Below are 21,933 nucleotides of genomic sequence, written 5' to 3'. Positions count from 1 at the left end.
CTCTCTCTCTTCCTTTTTCTCTCTCTCTCGCTATCTCTCTTCCCTTTTCTCTCTATCTCTCTCTCCTTTTCCCTCCCCCTCTCTCCCCCCCCCCCTCTCTCTCTCTCTCCCCCTCTCTCTCCCTCCCTCTCTCTCTCGGGGCCCCAGAGGAGAGCTCTGGAGCCATTGGTTGATTCCCGCCATCATGTGCCAGTCTAGACACTTTGGCGGCTGGGAGCCGCACTGATTGTTGCGCAAACACGGCTGGTTTCAAGTTTCTTAACTCTTAACTCTTAAAGACGCAACATCCTGCTCGGCTCTGGAAACGTTCTGCACGCGGACATCACAGTGGAAACCACAACGTGCACGGGTGAATATACAGATTATGATATACATCAACAAAAATACAAATACAATGCCTTCATTGTCTTTAAATGTGCTTGTGAAAAGAAATTCCCTAAAACTCAACAGCAACAATATAATACGTTGTAATAATATAACATTTAAGGATTATGAATTCTTCTGGACTATATGAGATGTACATATCATTACTGTTATTTATGATGTTGCCGTCATATCATATACATGTAATACAATCAAATATAATATATTAAAAATACCTATTATCTTCCTCTGGAAATAAGTAGATGTGAAGCTTTTACATAAACACATTGAGTATTTATATCATGAAGTATTTAACTAAAGTTAATAATAATCACAATACATTGTGTATGTTATTAATCATCACAATACTTGCATTTTTGTAATTCTTCACATTTTACTGCACTTAAAGGTACATGAATGAATTGCAATATAACAATGCTATTAGAGTCGTAATAAAGGATTTGAAGACAATTCAGTAAAAGAGTCTGAAAACATAAATAACGGTATATCGTTCAGGTGAACTAACTGTGTACATATCAAAGTGGGGCAAGGCAGCAATGGGTCACTAAATATAAAATTCTGCTATGGGGAAGTATATGACACGCCCCACACTGCCTGATTGGCTAGTACTCGTTCCCTTGGTTAGTTGGATTGGTTAGGGTTCAAGCATTAGGCGTGGGATTGGTTAGGGCAGTGTTTTTCAACCTTTGTTGAACTCCGGCACACCAACACCAAAACAATTAATTCTACCATCTTAAATGCTCAAGTAACCTACCGCCACCTACTGGCACGGTAGACTATACCGTATTTAATTCCTAGGCCAGCCCCTATATTACAGGCTCAGACGCTCAACAATGACAAATTATTTGCGACAACTAAATAATATATTTTTTGGACCGATTAAGTGAAGTTGGACATTTTCCCACGGCAAAAATCTGCAACCACACCACTAGATGCCACTAAATCATACACACTGCGCCTTTAAACTACAAACCCTAAATATGTGACAAGAGTGACTGTACACAGTTTAGGAGAGGGACCAAACATTACTAGGAAGGAGCACAGTGGAGTTGACTGGGGGGGCGGGGGGGGCGATGTGACCACTTCCACGGCTCGAGAGTGTCATTTTAACAACTCTGCAAGCGTTGTTACGACAGAAGGATTCAGACAGCCTCCCCGGCGGTGTGTGTGTGTGTGTGTGTGTGGGGGTAGGCTCACACCTCGTATCAGAAGGGTTCACCCTGAGTGTCAGGGGCTCTTCCAGTTACAGTATGTGTGCCGGGTATCAGGACCAGGACTGTACTGGGGTATGTGAGGGACATGGGAGTCAAGTTACAATGACAGGAGAAGAGGAGAGTTGTGTGTGTGTGTGTGTGTGTGTCTGTGTGTGTTTGTGTGTGGCTGCAGTGGGCACCTGTTTAAAATGTGTTTCTCTGTGTAACTCAATCGGGTCCAGAGAGGGAAGTGTTTTGGAAAAGCTTCGTCTACAGTTGAATGTTTCAGTGGCAACAAAAACACCACTGGGTCTGACAGCCACAGGGGATTTATTGGCCGTTAAAACAATATATAACCATATAACCTTTTTATTCACAATAAAAATATAAAATATATATATATATATATATATCAGACACATGAGAAGTTTAGCAGCATTGATAATAACCCTGGTGTTGTTGTTTCTATTTATTTTTGTTTTCTGCATGAATCAAAAAATGAAAAGAATAGTCAGATGTGGTTTATTATGTCAGCCGAGAGTCAAACACATAAATCAAAGTGGGTGTGACGTGCATTCCTAATAGTCAACACTCAGTTGACAAGCTGTCAAAGTGGAAACACCACCTTTTGCTTCCAGGTCAGGTGTGAACGGAAAGTCTGGATGCATTTTATGAGACGAATAATTATTCTAATAATATGTAGTACTTCAAAACAGTCTTTTCAAAATATCATGATACTCATGACACTCATTCACACAGGAAATGAACAAAACCGTTGGATCTGCTCTTCGTCATATTGCCCTATAAAGTATATATATATATATATATATATATATAAAAATGCAACTGTAAAATGGTGTAATAATAACCACAGCAATGACATCAACAGACTTAACCCACAGTCTAACCAGGTGGTAATTAGTGGGAGACCGGATGGCAATTACCTGAATAATATTTCATCCCTATCACATCCTCTGGCACTCCGGTGCATTGTTCGATAAATACAGTTCCAATGCAATAAAACATGTGCAATATGTGTACATATAGAGTGGCTAATGTACACAGAGACCAAGTGTAATTCATTTGCATTGTTCACAAATAAGATTCTTTACCGTATATATTGTAATATTCATATTTCCATATCTCTGTGCCTGATTGGAAATGCAACTGTAATTACATTAGAGACAACGACAATAAAGCTCTCTTAAAATGACCTGAATCAATAGTTAGAAAGCTGTCTGCATCACTAATATATAAAGAGGACAAACCGGCCGGCTGACCGGAGGGATATTGGTTATTGGACACTTGACAACATTTAAAAAATATATATATATAATATATAATGCCACACCATCATTGAATTACCTGCTCACTCATTATTACTGTTGTGTGTGCATTGATGCCTGAAACAGAAATACAAGTTAACAATGGAAGGAGAGAAAAAGATGAGAAGAGTAAAACACATTTTATTCATATTCTTTTGTAAATGTTTATGCCATTAGATACAGTAGAGCGTCAGAGGTCAAGAGTCACCGGATGGATTTGAACCAGGGACACACATGTGTCAAAATATAAGAGCACTATAATCAAAATGTACTTCATTTAGACTGGATTGGAGACACATGATTCAAAAACTTGTTTTTTTCTTGTCAGTTCAACAATTGTTATTGGCGCCATGTCAAAGCGTAGTGGTCGCGTGTGTGTGTTGGCGATAAAGTGTGTCCATGTGTGTGTGTGTGTGTTTTGAGAGTTAGAAGAGGAGGGGGGGTGGGGGGGGGGGTGGAGGTGTATGGAGGTCGGTGGGAGAGTAGACAGGGTGTCCGGCACCAAACCAACCTCCCGAAATAAACTCAGTCCCTGCGTCTTTGTGTCTGTCCAGCAGCAGCAGACCCGCGGGCTCCACCAGAGAGGATTCTGGGGCCCGGCGGCCTGTCGCAGGAACAACATGTCATCAGCTTCATCGCTCCCCTAATGGCTCCCCAGACACAGTGTGTTGCCCCACCAAGGCGGCAGTTTATTTTGCACTCACACACGCACACACACACACACACACACACACACACACACAAACATACACGCACGCTCGATCACATGCGTACATAAACATTCATGCACGCACATGCCGCTCACTCCCAGCCACTTACAGGCCGGCACGGGGGAGACGAGGAGGCCCCCTTATCAAAACATGCAGCGGTGCTGGAGATAATGTCGAGCCATACCTCTGGACTCATGCCAGGCGGCCATGCTGACGTCCGAATAGGAATCCCTGGACAGAAATACTGGCGCGGGCTAGTAACGTTAGCCGGAGGAAATATTCATCCGTTTTGGAGAAAATCCGGCAGGAATAGTTCAACATTTTGGTGAAAGACACATATTCGCTTTCCTGCAGAGGCGTTAGATGAGAAGATTGATGCCACTCTTGTATTCTGTTGACCCGACTGAAACACGGAAGCAGCTAGCATGGCTCTGTCCAATGGTAAAATAAATATATATCTATAGATATATATACCAGCCCACTAATTAATTTTAATTTGGGTTGTTATACAGACTAAACAAACAACGTTGGGACAGTTTCCGGTGTTTATGCTAAGCTAAGCTAAACGGCTGCCTACTGTAGCTTCATATTTAACACATATGAGGGTGGTTTCAATCATCTGATCTAATCCTCTGGAAGAAGACGGATAACCATATTTCCCACAATGTCAAACCGTTCCTTTAAATATTAAATTGCAGCTAGCAGCAGGTTAGCTTAGCTTAGCAAAAAGAAAACAAGGACAAACTGCTAGCCGGGTTCTTAAGCTATAACTTGTTGGCTATACAGCTTGATATTTAGCATTCATACATGAACGTGGTATCGATCTCCTATTGTCGGCAGAGGAAATGTCAACCGCTTCAACAATTACATTAAACAGCATCTGATATTAATTTCGGGTAAGTGCATCGGTTTAAATGTTCAGAATGGCTTTTTGTTTTTTAAAAATTTCTCCGAGGATGCAAAGTTGAATCAATATTCAGCGTATAGTCCCACATTTTTTACGCCTCAGAGCCGAGTCTCTGCTCCCAACCTTCAGGAGAATGAACCTTCCACCTTCCGAGAGCCAATGCAGTCAAGAGGTCGCCTGAACCGCTTCCCCAATAACAGTTCTCCGTTGAGCGGCACACACCCATCCCCCGTCTGCTGGACTTCTGGCACCAGAGAGGGCGTAATCAAGCCTCTCTCTGCCCTCTCTCTCGCTCACACTTCAGCTCTAATGTTCCACAATCCCTTTGAAACTGCACTCAGCTACCCTTTCAATGAATTTCCATGCACTTTTTTTCTCTAATTTTTTTTTTTTTTCAAGGGACACATATTTATTTTCTTTCCCTCTCTCTGCGGGCCCGACTCTTCTCACGCTCGCCACTGGAGCTAGGCGAGCCGCTGGCTGCACTAGTTGGCTCATTAATCACTCTTCTGTGCTCTCCCTTCTGAGAAACAGAGTCACTAATTAATGGAAAGCACTTTATGACAGAACACAGGGGTTTCCTGGAAATTAACCATTAATCTAAGACTTCCATTACAGGTCTCAATAGCATGAGGTGGGTCGAGGATGGATGGGATCGAAGTGGTGGAGGGGGGGGGGGGGGGACACAGGGGCTGTGTTAAAAAGTGTGTAAAAGCTCATTAATGTTAATGCAAGCATTAGCCAAGTTAACAACTGGGCAGGTTGATGGATGCTGCAGAGCACAGACGTTATTCAAGTGTTTACTTGCACCAATGCAGACTCACATGTTGACTATTTCTAGTGAGTCCTTATGCCACAGACCATAAGGTCATTATTAATGATCAGATAGGATGCATCATATTTCGTCTTGTCCTACAGATTAAATTCCCCTCAATTTGGTATACCATTAAACTTAGTATGATATTTAGAGTGAGTTTTGACAGTTTCCTTCCTTATCAACCAGTGCATTGGACACACCATCATAGAAAAGACTCAACAACTCAAGAACATTAAATTCAAGAACACTTTTTGATAACAGCTATTTGGGCATTGGAGGTTGGGAACTGTGTGTGAGCTCAGGATTTAAGATCTGATGTAAATCTGTAAATGTAAAACTCAAGTCAACACAAAAGTGGCCATGCAGCTCTTTTTATTGGCGCCAGAGGCAAAACCACCTACCTGTCATCCAATCTTTAAGCCACCATGTTTCTTTTTTTTTACTAAGCACGCTCACTTGAATTCTGTGAACATATGCAGAATACAATAATCCACGTGTCTTTTGCTTCACCAGTAACAAACCACACAGAGTCCCTGTTCCTGTCCCTGTCCTGGGATCCTCGCGACGCCCTGTCTGGTTTTGGTAAGGGCCGAGGCGGTGGGACATGATATTTTCGCGTTTGTTTACTTTCACAGTATTGTATTTTGTTTAGGCTTCCATCGGGGGGGAACAGTATCTGAGAAAACGAGGAAGGAAACGGGAGGAAAACAAAGGAAGGGGAAGGGAACCCAGTGGGATGGAGCCTGTCCCTCGCTGATCCTGGTTCAGCCGGAGTCATGTGGACAGTGGCGCCACCGCTGCAACTAATGGCTGTGGTCCCTCACGGAGGAGGACCATTTAAAAAAAAAAAGAAGAACAAAAATAGAAAAAGAAAACACAAACAACCAAACAATGTAATGAATAGATGTAGAATCGATGTGGGCTGGGACCAGGAAGAATACGTCTGTGGATTTGTTCTTCAATCGCTTCAGATACACACATCCACAAATGAAGCGCTTCACGTCGATGACGTTTCTCCGAATCAAGAATAATCTGATGCTAACTCGCACTGACAGTTACAGCATTTCTTCGTGAGTCTGCAGCTGCGTGGCGTTGCTTTAGCCAGCGAATGTACACGGACAAAACACGATTTTTATGCCCTCAAGTGCAATAACCCTGCCAATGAGGAGTCTGGCTTTAACAGCGGTGAGTAACTTCGTATAAATGACATCACACAGCTGAACTGAGAGTGATGACGAAAACAAACCGTGTGATCCTCAGGATGTTTCAAAGTCTTGATGTTGATGATTTTCAGAGTCTGTAAGAGCTGAACTGAGGCCCGAGCTCTCAGTACCTGCCGGCGCTGCCTTCACTTTCAAGTCTCGCTTTAAACCCCCTTTGTGGGGAACCGACACATGTCTTGTTTGTTGTATATACGCGATTGGGCTTTATCGCTCGATGTATTCGTCATTCGATCGCAGACAGAAAGACAGGAAACATTCGAGGAGACGACGATGCGAAGGTCACGGGCAGGAACGTTGCGGTTGTGTGCTTTTCGTCTCAGTCGGGAGGCTTCCGCCCCGCTGACCTTAGTCGCACAATTTAGAACGTAGCTTTTCTGTGCTGCTCTGAGTCTTTGTGGCAAAGTGTTAGTAACATTGCATTTTGGATTGGATTGGATTCAATCTATTGTCATTGCACAGAGTACAAGTACACATGCAACGAAATGTGTTCTCTGCATTTAACCCATCCTTAGTTATTAAGGAGCAGTGGGCTGCAGTGAAGCACCCGGGGAGCAACTGGGGGTTCAGTGCCTTGCTCAAGGATACATCGACTTGAAACTAATGGGGAGAGCGGGGATCGAAACGACAACCTTGGGGTTGCAGGACGACCCCCTTACCCCACTGAGCTACAGCTGCCACCATTTCATTCCCCTTGCTCTGGATGGGCTATGATATTCTAATATCCCAATAAATTGATTTGCTGCACTCCTATTCCTTGTCAGAACTGTGTGCCTACATTACCCACAATACAACTCAACTGCCGACAATTTGGTCTGAGATTGAAGTGCTGGCCTCAACCGAGAGGAGGAGCGGACCACATGGGTCTGGAAAACTCACGTCTTTCTAGCTCCACGCCAAAACATATTTATCTCTTTTTGCAAACACAGTGCAGTGTATATATCCCCAATGATGTTGACTCGAGGCAACTTATCAGATTGCACACGGCTCCTTCTGGAGCCACAAAAGGCTTCATACAAATGTGTTCACATTATGTAATAAAACTCCCCTTAGACCTGCAAACAGTCTGTGTAAAATCGGTGGAGTTCCCCTTTAAACGCACCCATCAGGCACAGATGCAGTCGGTGACTGTGTCTTAAGACGTAGCACCTTATATTTAGATTCATATTAACACGAGACCATCTAAAAAGAAGTGTTGCCTTACAGTGAGGATCACAAGTTGGCAGCAGTGCTACATTTGAACTACAATTATTTTTGATTCAAGTAGCAGTATGACGAGGAGATAGATCGTTTTCCAGGGAGGTGTTTATGTGCAGACACTTAATTCTTATTTAGATACGTTATAGTCTAAAAGCATGCTTTTCCATAGCCGAGTGAGATGTTAAACAGAGGTGACAATCTCTGAGGAGGATTGAGCATTTGCCACCAGGTCAAACACACAAGCATACACAAACACACACAAGCATGCACAAACACACACACACACATAGTCAAATGCAGCAGGAATTCTTGAAAAAAACGTTCCTTTTAAGGCCACGTCGGGAGCTGTGAACGCCGCCTGGCTGTTGTCGTTTTTAAAAAAAAGTTAAAGTATATAATGCTGGAAAAGACAATGCTTGGATCTGGTTAGCAAGATGAAGCACGACGACTAACTCCAGCCAGTCCTTTTGCTGCGACCCACACTGTGAGAGAGGTGCTTCGGGTCAGTTTGGTTTGTGTCAAAACAAGGCCAAAACGCAGCATAGATCATAAACGTTAAGCAGACTACACCCACCGCTCTGCCAAACACACTCGGAGAGCTCTGATTCTGTTTACACAGCGGAGGCGAAATGTTCAAGGGAAGGCACTCTGCATCGCATGTAATTGCTTGTGATTCCCTCTCTTCACTTCAAAAGACAGGCAGCGCTGTGGTTCAAGGGTCAAAGGCTCGACGGTTGCCCAAATGCCCCCCAATTTCCTGTTTTGTCTGGCTCAGTGAGTGTAAAGGGATCTAAAATGTGAAGGCCGTGATCTGCTGGAGCCAACGAGACAAAAGGCTCCACTTCAACTCTCTATCTCAGGTTTAATGCTTTTTGTTAACTTAAGCATTTATTTTCTCTGGCTTGTATAATATATATATATTTGTTTTTCTCACAAAAAAGCCTGGAAAATGTAATGCAGCTTCGACTCCCTCATTACATCTCGTCAGGATGAACTCTCTTTTGTTTTTGTTTTACTGTCGCGGTAAACAAGAATCCTCTCTCTCCCACTGTCTTTTTCTTTTCTCTCCATCTTAAATCAGCAGCCAAAGGCAGGGACTTATTTTGTGTTGTGCCTCAAAGCAGAGACAATGCTGTGTTATTGATAAAAGAAAAAAAGAATAAGAAAGTTTGCATATGAAAAGTTTATTTTTCCAGCCACAGGGATTTTTCTTTTTTAAAGCATTCACTGGAGTTCGAGTGATTCCGATAAACTTGTAAAATCTCCATTTCTGCACATTTCTACTGCCTAAAAACTGCTAGAAAACACAAAGTGCATATGTGATTTTTGAGGGGGTGGGATTACATGCAGAAAGGGCCCCAGTGCTAAATTACACTGCAACATGGTCCCTCTCAAAGCCCACATCTGGGATTGGCCCTGACAACTGGATGCCGTGCTGCTCTAATTTTGGTTTCTTTGTTTATAACCCTATAATAGAGACAGTATAGGACCACACGGCAGGAATGAAGGAGGGCAAGATGCATGCAAAGTAAAAGCAGTCATTTCGAAAGAAAACTTTTAGAGACTTAAGGATCAGTTTCAAAGTTAGGTAAAAAAAAGAGGCGTTTGAATTATTGCATGTAATAAATCACGGCCAACTTTGTAAAATGCCTTTCTGCGTCGTTTCCTTTCAACAGGATTCACAGCATCACAGTGATTCCTTTTGTAAACCTGACTACAGGTTTTTGCTTGTTGAGTTGAGGATGAAACAATAAGGAGAAATCTGTAATTATATTGGGAGCAGATCCGGGCTTTGACAGCCCACTCACGTGGGAGCATGAACATAATCTCTAAATGCACTTTGTAAACACTGGAAAGAAAGAATAAAAAGTCACTTAGCAGACTTGATGAAAAATAAATTTTTTACCCCCGAGGATGAGGCTCAACTCACCGGATGGAAACAGAAACGTGGTCGTCATTTCTACTGTATTTTGGGGATTAAACTGTCATCTAGGCACTGATTTGTCAGCTTCAATCCAAAATCTCTAATCTCAAATATGTGAGCAGTTTTAAGAGCCACTGGAAAAAGAGACAGGTGATGATGTCCAGTAACATTAATGTGATGTTCCACTTAATTTGTCTGACATAATCTCAAATTGTATTAACAATTCTAATAAATAACAACCTGCTGACTGTCCTCTGAAGCGTGACGCTGCCACATCATTGATTGGCTGCAGTGCTCACGTCTTCAATTCAATCTAATCAAATATTGAGCAGGAAGTTTAACCCATGTGTTGCCTTAGGGTCATTTTGACCCGAATCAATATTACACCCTCCCCCCGCTTTAGGATTAATTTGACCCCATTCAATGTTTAATGTCGGTGTTCTTTCGGTAGTCAACAAACAAACATAAAGTGCCTCACACTTAAACTTGGAAAACAATATTAATTCTAATAATTTTCTGGAGGTTTTAATTGCTGGCGTCAAATTGAACGCAAAGGGTAAAATATGTTAGTAAATATAAAGGTAACAGGAGGGTGAAACATTGAATCGGGTCAAAATGACCCAAAGGCGGGGGGAGGGTGTAATAATGATTCGGGTCAAAATGACCCTAAGGCAACACAAGGGTTAAACTAATTCTTTAAAAGGATTAAACAAGGTATTGTTTACATGGACTCACAGATAAAATGAAAGTATGTCGCCTCCAATAAAAAGAAGGAATATCCCAAGATCAAAAGTCAGAGTGAATGGTCACTGATCAGAATTTTTTAAGGTGGACAGGGGCGTGAGACGGGGGGATTCACTATCACCCGACCTCTTTGTGCCTATTTGAGAACCTCTGCACTACACAACAGGAAGACAGGAGGACCCAGGACCCATACCGGAGACATGTATGGAAGGAAAAGGAAGATTGGAAACCATGGAGATTCAACACGGAACGACAGGAAGACCAGCGGCACGCGAAAACAAACCTGTGAGCGCACCCCAACTTAAGACACACCACAACAACGGGGACAGAGAGATGAAACAGGAGAAGGGAGGACCGGGAGGAAAAAGGAACAAGACTACCCAGATTTCCCAGAAAAATTTAGAATTTTCTACAATATAATCAGAAAAGCTCACCACCTCGAACATGTGAGTAAAAACTATCCCCCACAACCTATTCACAACAGCATCTGACTCAACTCATCAAACCAGCGATCCCTAATGACCACAACATATTTAATTGAGGACAATGCTTAAAATTGGTCTGAGGCTACAATCATCATCTTAATTGACCACTACCAGGGAGTGATTAAGAGTCTACCAAATGACACACTAGCCATTTCTCAATTCAAAGTACAGAGTACAGACTTGTGTTCTTTTGGAGTCTGGTCTTGGGAGTCCAGACTCTGAAGGACCGGAGGACGGTTTTTCTGCGATTGGAACAGCAGCTTTCTTGATGACGTCACCACATCAGCTGTTCTTGCTCATGAGTTTACTCCAATTATTCACTGTAAATTATTTTACAGTCAAACAAAATATGACAACCCTGTTTTTTTCATGATCCATTAAATCTTATTATTTTGAATTATGTTTGTGTATATATATATATTAGGGCTGTCAGCGTTAACGCGTTAATCTATGAGATTAATTTGGCCGCACTAAAATATTTTAACGCAACTTTGTTTACTTCCGGTGTTCGTTGAAGTTTTTACACTCAAACCGAGTGTCAAACCGCGGCAGTACGGTTTAACACTGTTTCCGTTTTTAAAACAATTATTTCTCCGCGAAAATAAGGAGCAGAAATCAGTTTAAACTCGTGGATGAATCAGTCGGGTTTCCTCCTCCGCTCCTTCCTCCCGTCTCCCCCTCTGATACACAGAGGAACGGAGGGGCGACGTGTCGGGTGACGCGGCGCGGAAATAACTCGTCACACGAAACCTTCACCGTGATTGGTCAATCCGTTTGTCTGTCAACATTTTGGGAAAAAAACAACCAATGAACACTCAGTAAATCACAAAGGACCTCCCACCACAGGTGAGACTCTATAGCAGCCTGTCAGTCAGAGAGCAGAGAACACGGCATGAGGACAACTGAGCCTCATTGAATAGAGCTGAGATTGTTCTGCAATGTTTGATGTATAACACGTGGGGGTATGTGTCATATGCAAACGCCTTTAAAAGGTGAATTTTTGTTGTTGTTGTAAAATGTATCAAATGAGCCCAGCCTCCAGAGGGTTAACGTCACATATGTGAATGTCAGTCAGTTACCAAGGCCACTGGTTCTGCTGCTGTTCAATGTTAAAGATGACAGGACCAATGGGGTCTCAATATTTTTTTTTTTTTTACTAATCTGATGTTTCACTGAAGAAACAATTTATCATCCACAATATTAAATACCTCGCTGGCACTTTATAGGTAGGAGCCTCTTTGAAAACACAGCTCTGTGTGAAGTTTGGTCTTTAAAAAGAATGAACTTTTAACTTTTAATTGCGATTAATCGCGATTAATGAATTTCAAAATGTGCGATTAATTAGTTAATTTTTTTTAAATCGATTGACAGCCCTAATATATATACACACAATTCAAAAATAAAATAATCATACACATAATTGTATATACACAGCAAAATCAAAAGTGTTGGATTTTCAGTGTTAGGGTTGAGTGTTAAAATATAGAGTTATTTCAACTCAGGTTTAGCGTTAATCAACACCAAGAGAGTTATTGTTCAAAATGAGTTGGTGTTAATACAGGGAGTCAAATGTCATAATCTGCAAACAACTCTACAGTGTTGATTTTACACAACAGCTAGTGTTACCCATCCCCATGGACGGATTAAGAAACCACGGGCCCCTGGGCCTGGACGTGTCAAGGCCCCCCCCCCCCCCCCCATCGCTAACAAAACAGTCCGTATGGAACAATGATACCGGAGCTGAGCAGACAACATAACGCGAATTATATGACCATGACATGAATGACTTAAGCCTAGCATATACCGGCTATGGCGCATCGTGTCATATCATCATATCAATACAAAGTTAATAACAGCTATTTCACGCAGAGGCTCTGGCTTAGGGGCCCCCTGAGCTCATGGGCCCCTGGTGCCGGTAGGCTCGTTCGGTAATCCATCCCTCAGTAGGACTATTGGGGCCCTGTTACTGACATCAGAATCAGAATCAGAATCAGAAACAGGTTTATTGCCAAAGAATGAATGTTTTCACAAACAAACGAGGAATTTTTTTTGGTGGAAGGTGCAACATTTGGACATGACAAACAACAATCAACGCGACGGAAAGACAACAAATAATGTGAGAGTGTTTGGGTGTGTGCTTCAAGTGGTGTGTTTTAGTTAAAGTGCATGTTAAAGTGACGTGTGTGGAGGAGGGAAGAAGAAGGAGGAGGGAGGAGGAGTGGGAGGAAGAGGGAGGAGGAGGAAGAGGAAGGAGCGGGAAGAAGGAGGAGAGAGGAAGGTGGAAGAAGAGGTGGTAGTCCTGGGGGTGACAGTCAGTCAGTCCCGGGGTCCATTGATGAGCCCGACCGCCGACGGGAAAAAGCTATTGGTGTGGCGGGAGGTCGTGGTCATGATGGACGCAGCCTCCTCCCGAGGGAGGGACTCGAACAGGGAGTGTCCAGGGTGGGAGGGGTCGGCGACAATCTTTCTGGCCCGCTTCAGTGACCTGGAGGTGAACAGGACCTGGAGGGAAGGCAGATTGCAGCCGATAACCCTCTCGGCCGAGCGGATGATGCTCTGCAGCCTGCGCTTGTCTTTGGCTGTGGCTGCAGGGTGCCAGACGGTGATGGAGGAGCAGATGATGGACTCAACGATGGCCGTGTAGAATTGCACCATCATCTTCACTGGCAGGTTGAATTTCCTCAGCTGCCTCAGGAAGAACATCCTCTGCTGGGCCTTCTTGGTGATGGAGCCGATGTTCAGTTCCCACTTGAGGTCCTGGGAGATGATGGAGCCCAGGAAGCGGTAGGACTCCACAGCGTCGACGGGGGAGTCACACAGGATGAGAGGGGCGGGTGGGGCTGCGTTCCTCCTGAAATCCACAACCATCTCCACTGTCTTCAGAGCGTTGAGCTCCAGGTTGTTCTGGCTGCACCAGGTCACCAGGTGGTCAGTCTCCCACCTGTAGGCGGTCTCGTACCCGCCAGAGATGAGTCCAATGAGGGTGGTGTCATCCGCGAACTTTAGGAGCTTGACGGACTGGTGACTGGAGGTGCAGCTGTTGGTGTACAGGAGAACAGCAGAGGGAGAGAACACAGCCTTGGGGGAACCCGTGCTGGTGGTCCGGGAGCCTGAGACGTGTTTCCCCAGCCTCACGTGCTGCTTCCTGTCGGTCAGGAAGTCTGTGATCCACCTGCAGGTGGAGTCGGGCACGTGCAGCTGGGAGAGCTTGTCCTGCAGCAGGGACGGGATGATTGTATTGAAGGCAGAGCTGAAGTCCACAAACAGGATCCTGGGCGAGGTTCCTCGGGAGTCCAGATGCTGGAGGATGTAGTGAAGGGCCATGTTGACTGCATCGCCTGCAGACCTGTTGGCTCTGTAGGCGAACTGCAGGGGTCCAGGAGTGGGTCGGTGATGGTCTTGAGGTGTGACAGGACCAAGCGTCAAAGGACTTCATGACCACAGAGGTCAGGGCGATGGGCCTGTAGTCATTGAGTCCTGTGATCTTGGGTTTTTGGGACGGGATGATGGTGGAGGCCTTGAAGCAGGCTGGAACGTGGCATGTCTCCAGGGAGGTGTTGAAGATGTCGGTGAACACCGGAGACAGCTGGTCAGCACAGTGCTTCAGGGTGGAGGGGGAGACGGAGTCCGGGCCCGCTGCTTTGCGGGGGTTCTGCTTTTTAAACAGCCTGTTGACGGCTCTCTCCAGGATGACGAGGGGCGTCGCTGAGTTGATGGAGGGTGCTCCAGAGGTGTGAGCCCCTGATGGGCTGGGGGAGGGTGGGCTGATGGTCTGTGGCTTGTTGGTGGGGCTGTGGGGGATTGTCTCAGGACTGGGCCCCTGAGCTCATGGGCCCCCTGAGCTCACGGGCCCCCTGAACTCACGGGCCCCTGAGCTCATTGGCCCCCTGAGCTCATGGGCCCCCTGAGCTCACGGGCCCCTGGTGCCGGTAGGCTCGTTCGGTAATCCATCCCTCAGTAGGACTATTGGGGCCCTGTTACTGACATGAATGACTTAAGCCTAGCATATACTGGCTACGGCGCATCGTGTCATATCATCATATTCATATCAATACAATGTTAATCACAGCGACGTCACGCGCGGAGGCTCAGGCCCAGGGGCCCCCTGAGCTCATGGGCCCCTGGGCCTGGGCCTGGTAGGCCCGTTGGTTAATCCATCCCTGCCCATCCCCCAGAAGGCTGCATGTTTGAAAGAGGCGGGAGATTGTTTGACGCAGCCAGACAAACACTCAGGCTGTGTCTACTACCGCGCACTTAACGAAGTACACTGCGTCGCTGATGAAGTGCTGTCTCAAATGGAACACTTAACCGTTAACCACTTGGCGGAAGTGACGGACGCAAATCTGTTCACGGCACCCGCGAAATTAAGCCGGGAGTGACGTATGCAAATCTGCTTGCGATACCCTAACCCTTAAACTGACAAAATGAATGCACTTCTTGCCCTCTTGTTGTCCCTTGTTTACCCCTTTCTCCACCCCATGTGGAAACTGCGATACCTCCACAATCGCGGCAGGAGCCTCCGCCTTCTGGCTGAAGTCGAGATGGTATATGTAAATTTAATTGTGATTTTGCCTTACCTTCACAGCATAGCTTCATGTAGTAGTTGCAATTAAATTCTCCTCGCTAGGTATGCTAAATTCTCAATTATCTTTGTCAGAAGTAGCCTTCTTCTTTGCAATCCACATACACACCATATGGAAATAAAACATGACAAATCTGTACATGTTTGTCCCTAGATTCCAATTAGTTTAAAGAATTATCCACTGAAATGAAAGGCATCATCTGCTTGAATTCACACAGTAATAGGCCTACTTTGACTGACTGTACTTTTATACACATCTCTGTTGTAATGAAGTTCACCCTGATACAGGAATCAATGACCAATTGAACACACAGGCATATTAATGATTGTTACAAACATGCATCAATTCTAATATAAATCAGAAAACGCAATAAAAGACTACAAAACCTCAATGACAACATTTTATTGATAAAATGACTTACATATTAATATAATCTTCCCTTTCCCTCCCCACACACTCTACAGCAGCCACCCAGTCCCAGGCGGCGCTGCCGTATCAATGTTGCAATGCCACTGCTGGCGTTGTGTTGTGATGGCCACAGTGACATGAGGGTGGACTTCAGGCTCACCAGAGTCATTCAACGCCCTCATGGCTGTGCTGGGCACTGACTGACCACGGTTGGGGCCCTGAGATCTCCTGTCTAGTTTTTATTTTTTGGCTTGCCAGCGCCACCTCCTATCGGGTGGTGGCCAGGGCCTTCGACAGGCCCCGGGCTCAGTGCATGATGCCAGGGTCCTGAATAACAGCCCCATCTTCTATGAGCAGTCATACCCTCCACCAGGATACTGTATCCTTGGGGATGGTGGCTACCCCTGCCTGTCCCAACCCATCTGCCTCATGACCCCCTTCAGGCAGCCTGTCCACCTCCAAGCACGCTACAACTGCTGCCTGTCAAAGGCCAGGTGTGTTGTGTTGTGGAGAGGTCCTTCGGGATACTGAAGACGCGATGGCGGTCCATCTTCTTAAAGGCCCTGGAGGTGGATGTGAGGTGCCAGAGGTCATTGGAGCCAGATGCAGATGTCGGGAGGGCAGCAGAGGACCAGCACCAGCACCTCCAGGAAACGTCTCTGGGGCAGGAAACAGAAATAGGATAGCCATTCAGTGCTCTGTCCCAGACCACGATTACATTTAAATTAATACATACACGACATAAAAAAAAAAACACAACAATGATTGAAAGCTACAATTATTTCAAGAAGGACAAGCTTAGATAGCTATCGTAACGGTATTAATTATCGGGCGGCGTGTGTGCAAACGTTCGCGGTGTCATGTTAACCCGTTATTAAACTGAGCATATCCATTGTTAATCCATTATTAAAATTGCTATTTCGATTGGTTAACAGAACAGCCGTTGTTTAACACTGTCCGATGACTGACATAGCTATCTGTCGTCGGACTTGCCGCTGGAGCAAGCGCCTGGAGCCGACCTGCCCCCGCTCGTCAAGCGAAAAGTGTCCGATAAAAGTGCACCTTCGTCGGACTGGCCGGGTGGTGGATTACCCAGCTAGTTTATCATAACTGCCATGCAGATCCAATGGCATCTAATGCTACCTAGCTATGCTCACTAATCTGAGAATGGCATGTTAGTAGTACATTGTAATCCCAGTACAATGTGTAACTACCGCTGATACTTACATTTACGGTCTGTAGCTTCGTGGTCTACCGCTTGTGCTGTCCGCCATTGTTATAGAAATAAAATGAAAAGCTGGCGAAATGGCTCCTCCTCTTCCGCTACATCGCCAAGATGGCGGCCGTTTAGAGCGAGTAGTGTCCATCGTTTTACACTACATGTTTTGCCCGTTTGCAGTGCACCATCCGGGTACTTTCAGTGCACTGAATTCTGCTGGTTTTTTCAGTAGCACTTCGAGCACTGAAAGTCAGTGCTCGAAGTGCTCAAGTGCGCGGTAGTAGACACAGCCTCAGACTCTTTTCTGTGGACTGGACATGTTCGGACATCATTCCAACTGTGACTAGGAAGATACGTGTGTAAGTATGTCTCAGCATATGTCTCTTCATTAAATGTTCTACCCTAGTGTGTATTTCTACAGGCAACATTAACGTTGGAAAAGGTATATTCTTGATGGTTAGCTAACATTAGGTAGCTATCCAGCTCACCATGTTTAGCTAACCGAATAGCATAAAGAATGTTTTGCTAGCCAAAGACTCTGGTGTTAGCCAAGTAGGATGAATAGTGACATTTTTCTCATTAAGAAAATAAAATAATCAACACACGTTGCAATCACGTTATATTATGAACCGTAATTGTAATTTTTTAAAAGAATTCTGTAATGGTAGAGCACAGACATTTATTTTGAAGGCAGGTTAACAATTATCCTATGTTGTCCACTATTTTCTTTTCTTTTCGTTTATTACTGCCATTTCGCCCAAATGTGTTTATTAAATTATTTAAACAAGTGTATTGGGCTTCATATTAAGGTTAGACACTTTTAAATACAGAGAAATATGTGGGGGTTGTCGTGAAATGTCGAGAGCATTTTATTTTGACTGCATTTATCTCACTGTTCCGTTAGCTTTACTTCGTCTTAGTGTCGGGACTTTTCGGGGTAAGCCACGTTTCCACTCTGCTCTTTGCACTTTCGTAGTTTTGGTTCAAATTTAAACTGAAGTTATTTGAAATACATGGAAAGTCAATGTATTATCATGTAGGCATTATCTACTTGCAATTTAAGTTATTTTGTATGTCCATGTGTCGATGTATGTGGGTAGGGCTGCCATGTGGCTAACGTTCTAAGCTAGCATGTACAGTCAATAACTTGTGCTAGCATTTGTGTGTGTCGATATAATGCGTGACCAGAAAAATGCAAATGTCAGAAGGAGTAAAGTAATTAAAACATGCTTTGGACAAACATGTCTGCACAATGGAGACGTGAAGAGATGTGCAAGCTTGCTGTTCTGGCCGACACATAGTTAGCTAAACAGAAGGTCAGGCTCAGGCTCTTTTAAGGCCCTCGCCTGCCGAACGCCATCCTGCTGGCCATCGGAGGCTGGAGCGGCGGCAATCCCACCAACGGCATGGAGGCGTACGACATCCGCGCCAACTGCTGGTTCAACGTGACGGACGAATGGGAGCGGCCCCGCGCCTACCACGGCCCTCAACGGGAGCGTCTACTGCAGGGGTCCCCAAACTTTTTCCTAAGAGGGCCACATAACGTTTGCCTTGGCTGCTGGAGGGCCAGCCGGGTGGGGGGGTGCTAGTGAGAATGTGCTCACCTGTGTGCGCGCATCACGGCTCAGCGATGCGCGCGCCACTCGCTGTGAGTGCTGCGCGTGCAGACAGCATTTAACGGAACGAAGCAGCGCGTGCGCTCTGATCGCTCTTTTAATGAAGTATCGATACAAAAATATGCTAAATCACATCGTTTTTAACGTACGGGTACTTTGTTAGTATCGATACACCGTGCAGCGTGACAGCAGCAGATGTAGCGGACTAACATTCAAGCTAACCTAACTTCCCAAACGCTGTCGACATCTGAACGCTGATTGGCCGAGACGCGACACGTCCCATCAAAGATGTTCTATTGCGAAGAGCACCACTCCACATTTTCTCCGCGTCTCACTGCAATCTCAACGGCAGCGGGCCAGGTGAAACAAAATAATAAATAGGAACGCGTCTGTGGTATTGCTCAGGGGGCCGGTCCAAATGGGGAGGCGGGCCGGATCCGTCCCGAGGGCCGTAGTTTGGGGACCACTGGTCTAGTGAAAAGAGGTGCGTGTGTGATATTAGTGTATGTGTGTCACTTTTACATACTGTGTTTAATTTGTATGTGTATGGCGTAAGTAGAAAGGTAAACATGTTTAACACATTTAACTACTTATTATATGGATGGCACTGACATAAACTGGAACCCCCTTTCTTTATGGAGAAACTTTAATAATGCAATGTATTAGATATTAGAGACAAATACCATGATGGGAATCATCCAGCGTATCATTTATAATGAGTTGAAGCCAGGAGAAGTGATTCTTTAGTTAAAACCCCTCCTGTTCTCCCCAGGTTTACATTTGTGGGGGGTTCAATGGGAGCGAGTGCCTGCAAACAGCTGAATGCTCCATACCGGAGACCAACCAGTGGACAATGATCAGCCTCATGAACAGCCCGCGCAGCGGAGTTGGCATCATTGCATATGCAGATTGTGTCTATGCAGTAAGTACACATGAAACGGCGACACGGCAACTTGTGTGACGTTTAGTCAACAGTCAACAGATGAATCAGGAAGAGTTGTGTGCGAGTTGTATATGTGTTCTTTTCTTTCACCATATATTTTACTCGTTGTCCCAAAGGTTGGCGGATTCGACGGCATTAACCGTCTGTGCACTGCTGAGGCGTACAACCCCGTCAACAACAGCTGGCACGAAGTGACCCCCATGTTGACTTCCCGCAGCAACTTCGGCATCGAAGTGCTCGACGATCAGATCTTTGTTGTCGGGGGCTTCAACGGCAACAACGTCGAGAGCTACGACGTGACGACTAATGAGTGGACGGAGGCTTGTGACATGGACATTTTCCACAGTGCCCTGAGCTGCTGTGTGGTGTCCGGGCTCCCCAACATGGCCGAGTACACTATTCCCCGGGACGCCCTGCCGTTTTTACACAGGGATGCAAACTCGAACGAACACACCTGAACTGTACCATCATGCACCCGGTTTTAAGACTTAAAACTACAAAAGAGAAATACAATTTCTTTGTGCATTAATCTGTTGTCACTCCAGAGATTTTGTTTAACTTGCAAATACACAGAATACACACAATATTGTGTAAAAAATTAAAACCTATATATATATTGTTTCTAAATATTTAGATTATATATAAATATATATAATAAATATGTTATATACATACATATATATAATATATATATCTTAAATGTATATATAGTTATATTGAACATGTAATTGCAAACAATTCGGTCAAAAGACACCTCGATAGTTCAAACATTAAAGTTTAATTAAATTATTAAGTTATGAATCTTAACCCTCAGTCAAACTGATTTAATGATATCTGTGAATAAATAATAAAGTCTTTGCGCTCGTTGGATCCTCCAAACCGAATTATATGTCATGTTTAACCGCTACGGAGACATCAGAGCCAGCAGAGCATTTAAAAAAGTCCTGCCGAGATCAGGCTGCTCTCGGCGGCAGGCACGTGCACAGATAGAGCCCTAGTGGTGCTCAAGCACCAGCCCCTTTGCCCTGGATGAGTAAAGTGCCCTTTTTGCTGGACACACATTTTTTCATTCATCCGTATTTAAGAATAAAAGTTACTCTCTCGGTCATCAAGTCCCCCGAAATGTATTTTAATATCCGACGGGGCATTTATTTGAGTTATTGCGAGAATTTCGCCCCGACCCGCCCTGCAGCGCTCACGAGTCCCCCCCCCCTCCTCTCCCTCCCCCCTCCGTGCCCCTCCCTCCTCCTCCTCCTCCACTTCCTCCTCCGCGCAGTGCTCCTCGCGCTACTAAACGGCTGCACCTCCTTCTCCTTTGACCCGCAGCACCAGACAAACAGATCATGACGGTGTTTGTCCCCTGATGTTGTTTTGTGATAAATCAACCACAACATTAGCGCTGCTGAAAACATGACGTCACAACTGGTCCGACGTTTCCAAAAAAAATGTTTTAAAAAAAATCTAAATCCATGATTTCAAAGCCTCGTCCAGCTGTTTACTGACGTTAGATATGTTTAGAGAATTGAGAGAGGGAGAGAGAGGAAAGAGAAGAGAGAGAAGAGAGAGAGGAGAGAGAAGAGAGAAAAGAGAGAGAGGAGAGAGAGAGAGAGAGAGAGAGAGTTCTTATTCCGTTCTATTTAACGGGCTAGTCTAGGATTTGCGTGGCCAGACTGAAAAAAAAATCAAATAAGGCTTCTGGTATTGTTCAGAGGGCCGGGCCAAATGTGGAGGCGGCCGTATCCGGCCTGCAGGCCTTAGTTTGAGGACCACTGCTCTTGGCTGTTGATGTCTATCAATATCGCTCATTTTGAAAATGACGTAATAGGGCAATACGGATCCGTATCAGACCAGCGAGGAGGGCAATACGTGGCTGGCATGACGACCCATTAGCCAATCAGAACGCTTGTACTGTTGTTGCAATATAATAATTCATCTTTATTCATAAAGAAAATGTAAGCTAGTGGTCTGATGCTCAAGAGGAAACGCAGGTCGATGACAGCGTCATCAGTGTATTGCTGCTAATGCTTCAACTCTGTCAGAATTTTTTTGGCATTGGGTGCCCTTTTTTTTGGTTTGAGCACCTGCCCCCTAACATGTCTGTGCACGTGCCTGCTCGGCGGCCACACAGCGCGCTGACCGCCCGGCGCTGTGGAGCTCAGTGAGCGAGCAGAACCTTAAATTTACGGCGCAGATCTTTATTAGGCTGAATCATAACAAACCTACTACAGATTTGATTTTTAAACTACTAACTTCTC

The 21,933-nt window shown here is 44.8% G+C and overlaps 1 protein-coding gene and 1 long non-coding RNA gene across 2 annotated transcripts; one reads left to right on the top strand and one right to left on the bottom strand.

Annotated features, from left to right (window-relative positions):
* The first annotated feature begins 249 nt into the window (after nt 1-249).
* Nucleotides 250-20,191, top strand: LOC130193143 (kelch-like protein 10). Its single transcript, XM_056413529.1, has 3 exons — nt 250-349; nt 19,508-19,657; nt 19,795-20,191. The coding sequence occupies exons 2-3, from the start codon at nt 19,589-19,591 to the stop codon at nt 20,134-20,136; spliced, it is 411 nt and encodes a 136-aa protein (XP_056269504.1). The 5' UTR covers nt 250-349; nt 19,508-19,588; the 3' UTR covers nt 20,137-20,191.
* On the bottom strand, nt 15,879-17,194 carry LOC130193144 (uncharacterized). Its single transcript, XR_008831517.1, has 2 exons — nt 17,128-17,194; nt 15,879-16,559 (listed from the first exon to the last, which is right to left on the bottom strand). It is a non-coding gene; the product is annotated as an uncharacterized LOC130193144 (long non-coding RNA).
* Nucleotides 20,192-21,933: the final 1,742 nt, after the last annotated feature.

The sequence above is a fragment of the Pseudoliparis swirei genome, chromosome 4, assembly GCF_029220125.1.
Source record: "Pseudoliparis swirei isolate HS2019 ecotype Mariana Trench chromosome 4, NWPU_hadal_v1, whole genome shotgun sequence".
Classification (NCBI taxonomy): Eukaryota; Metazoa; Chordata; class Actinopteri; order Perciformes; family Liparidae; genus Pseudoliparis; species Pseudoliparis swirei.
Note: the sequence above shows the minus strand (reverse complement) of the source record. Positions and strands in the feature narration are given on the sequence as shown.

Bases quoted from the DNA above. Each gene is read 5' to 3' on its own strand.
- LOC130193143 (XM_056413529.1), top strand. From the start codon at position 19,589: ATGATCAGCCTCATGAACAGCCCGCGCAGCGGAGTTGGCATCATTGCA. The intron at 19,658-19,794 runs GTAAGTACACAT...GTTGTCCCAAAG, and splicing joins ATGCAGATTGTGTCTATGCA to GTTGGCGGATTCGACGGCAT.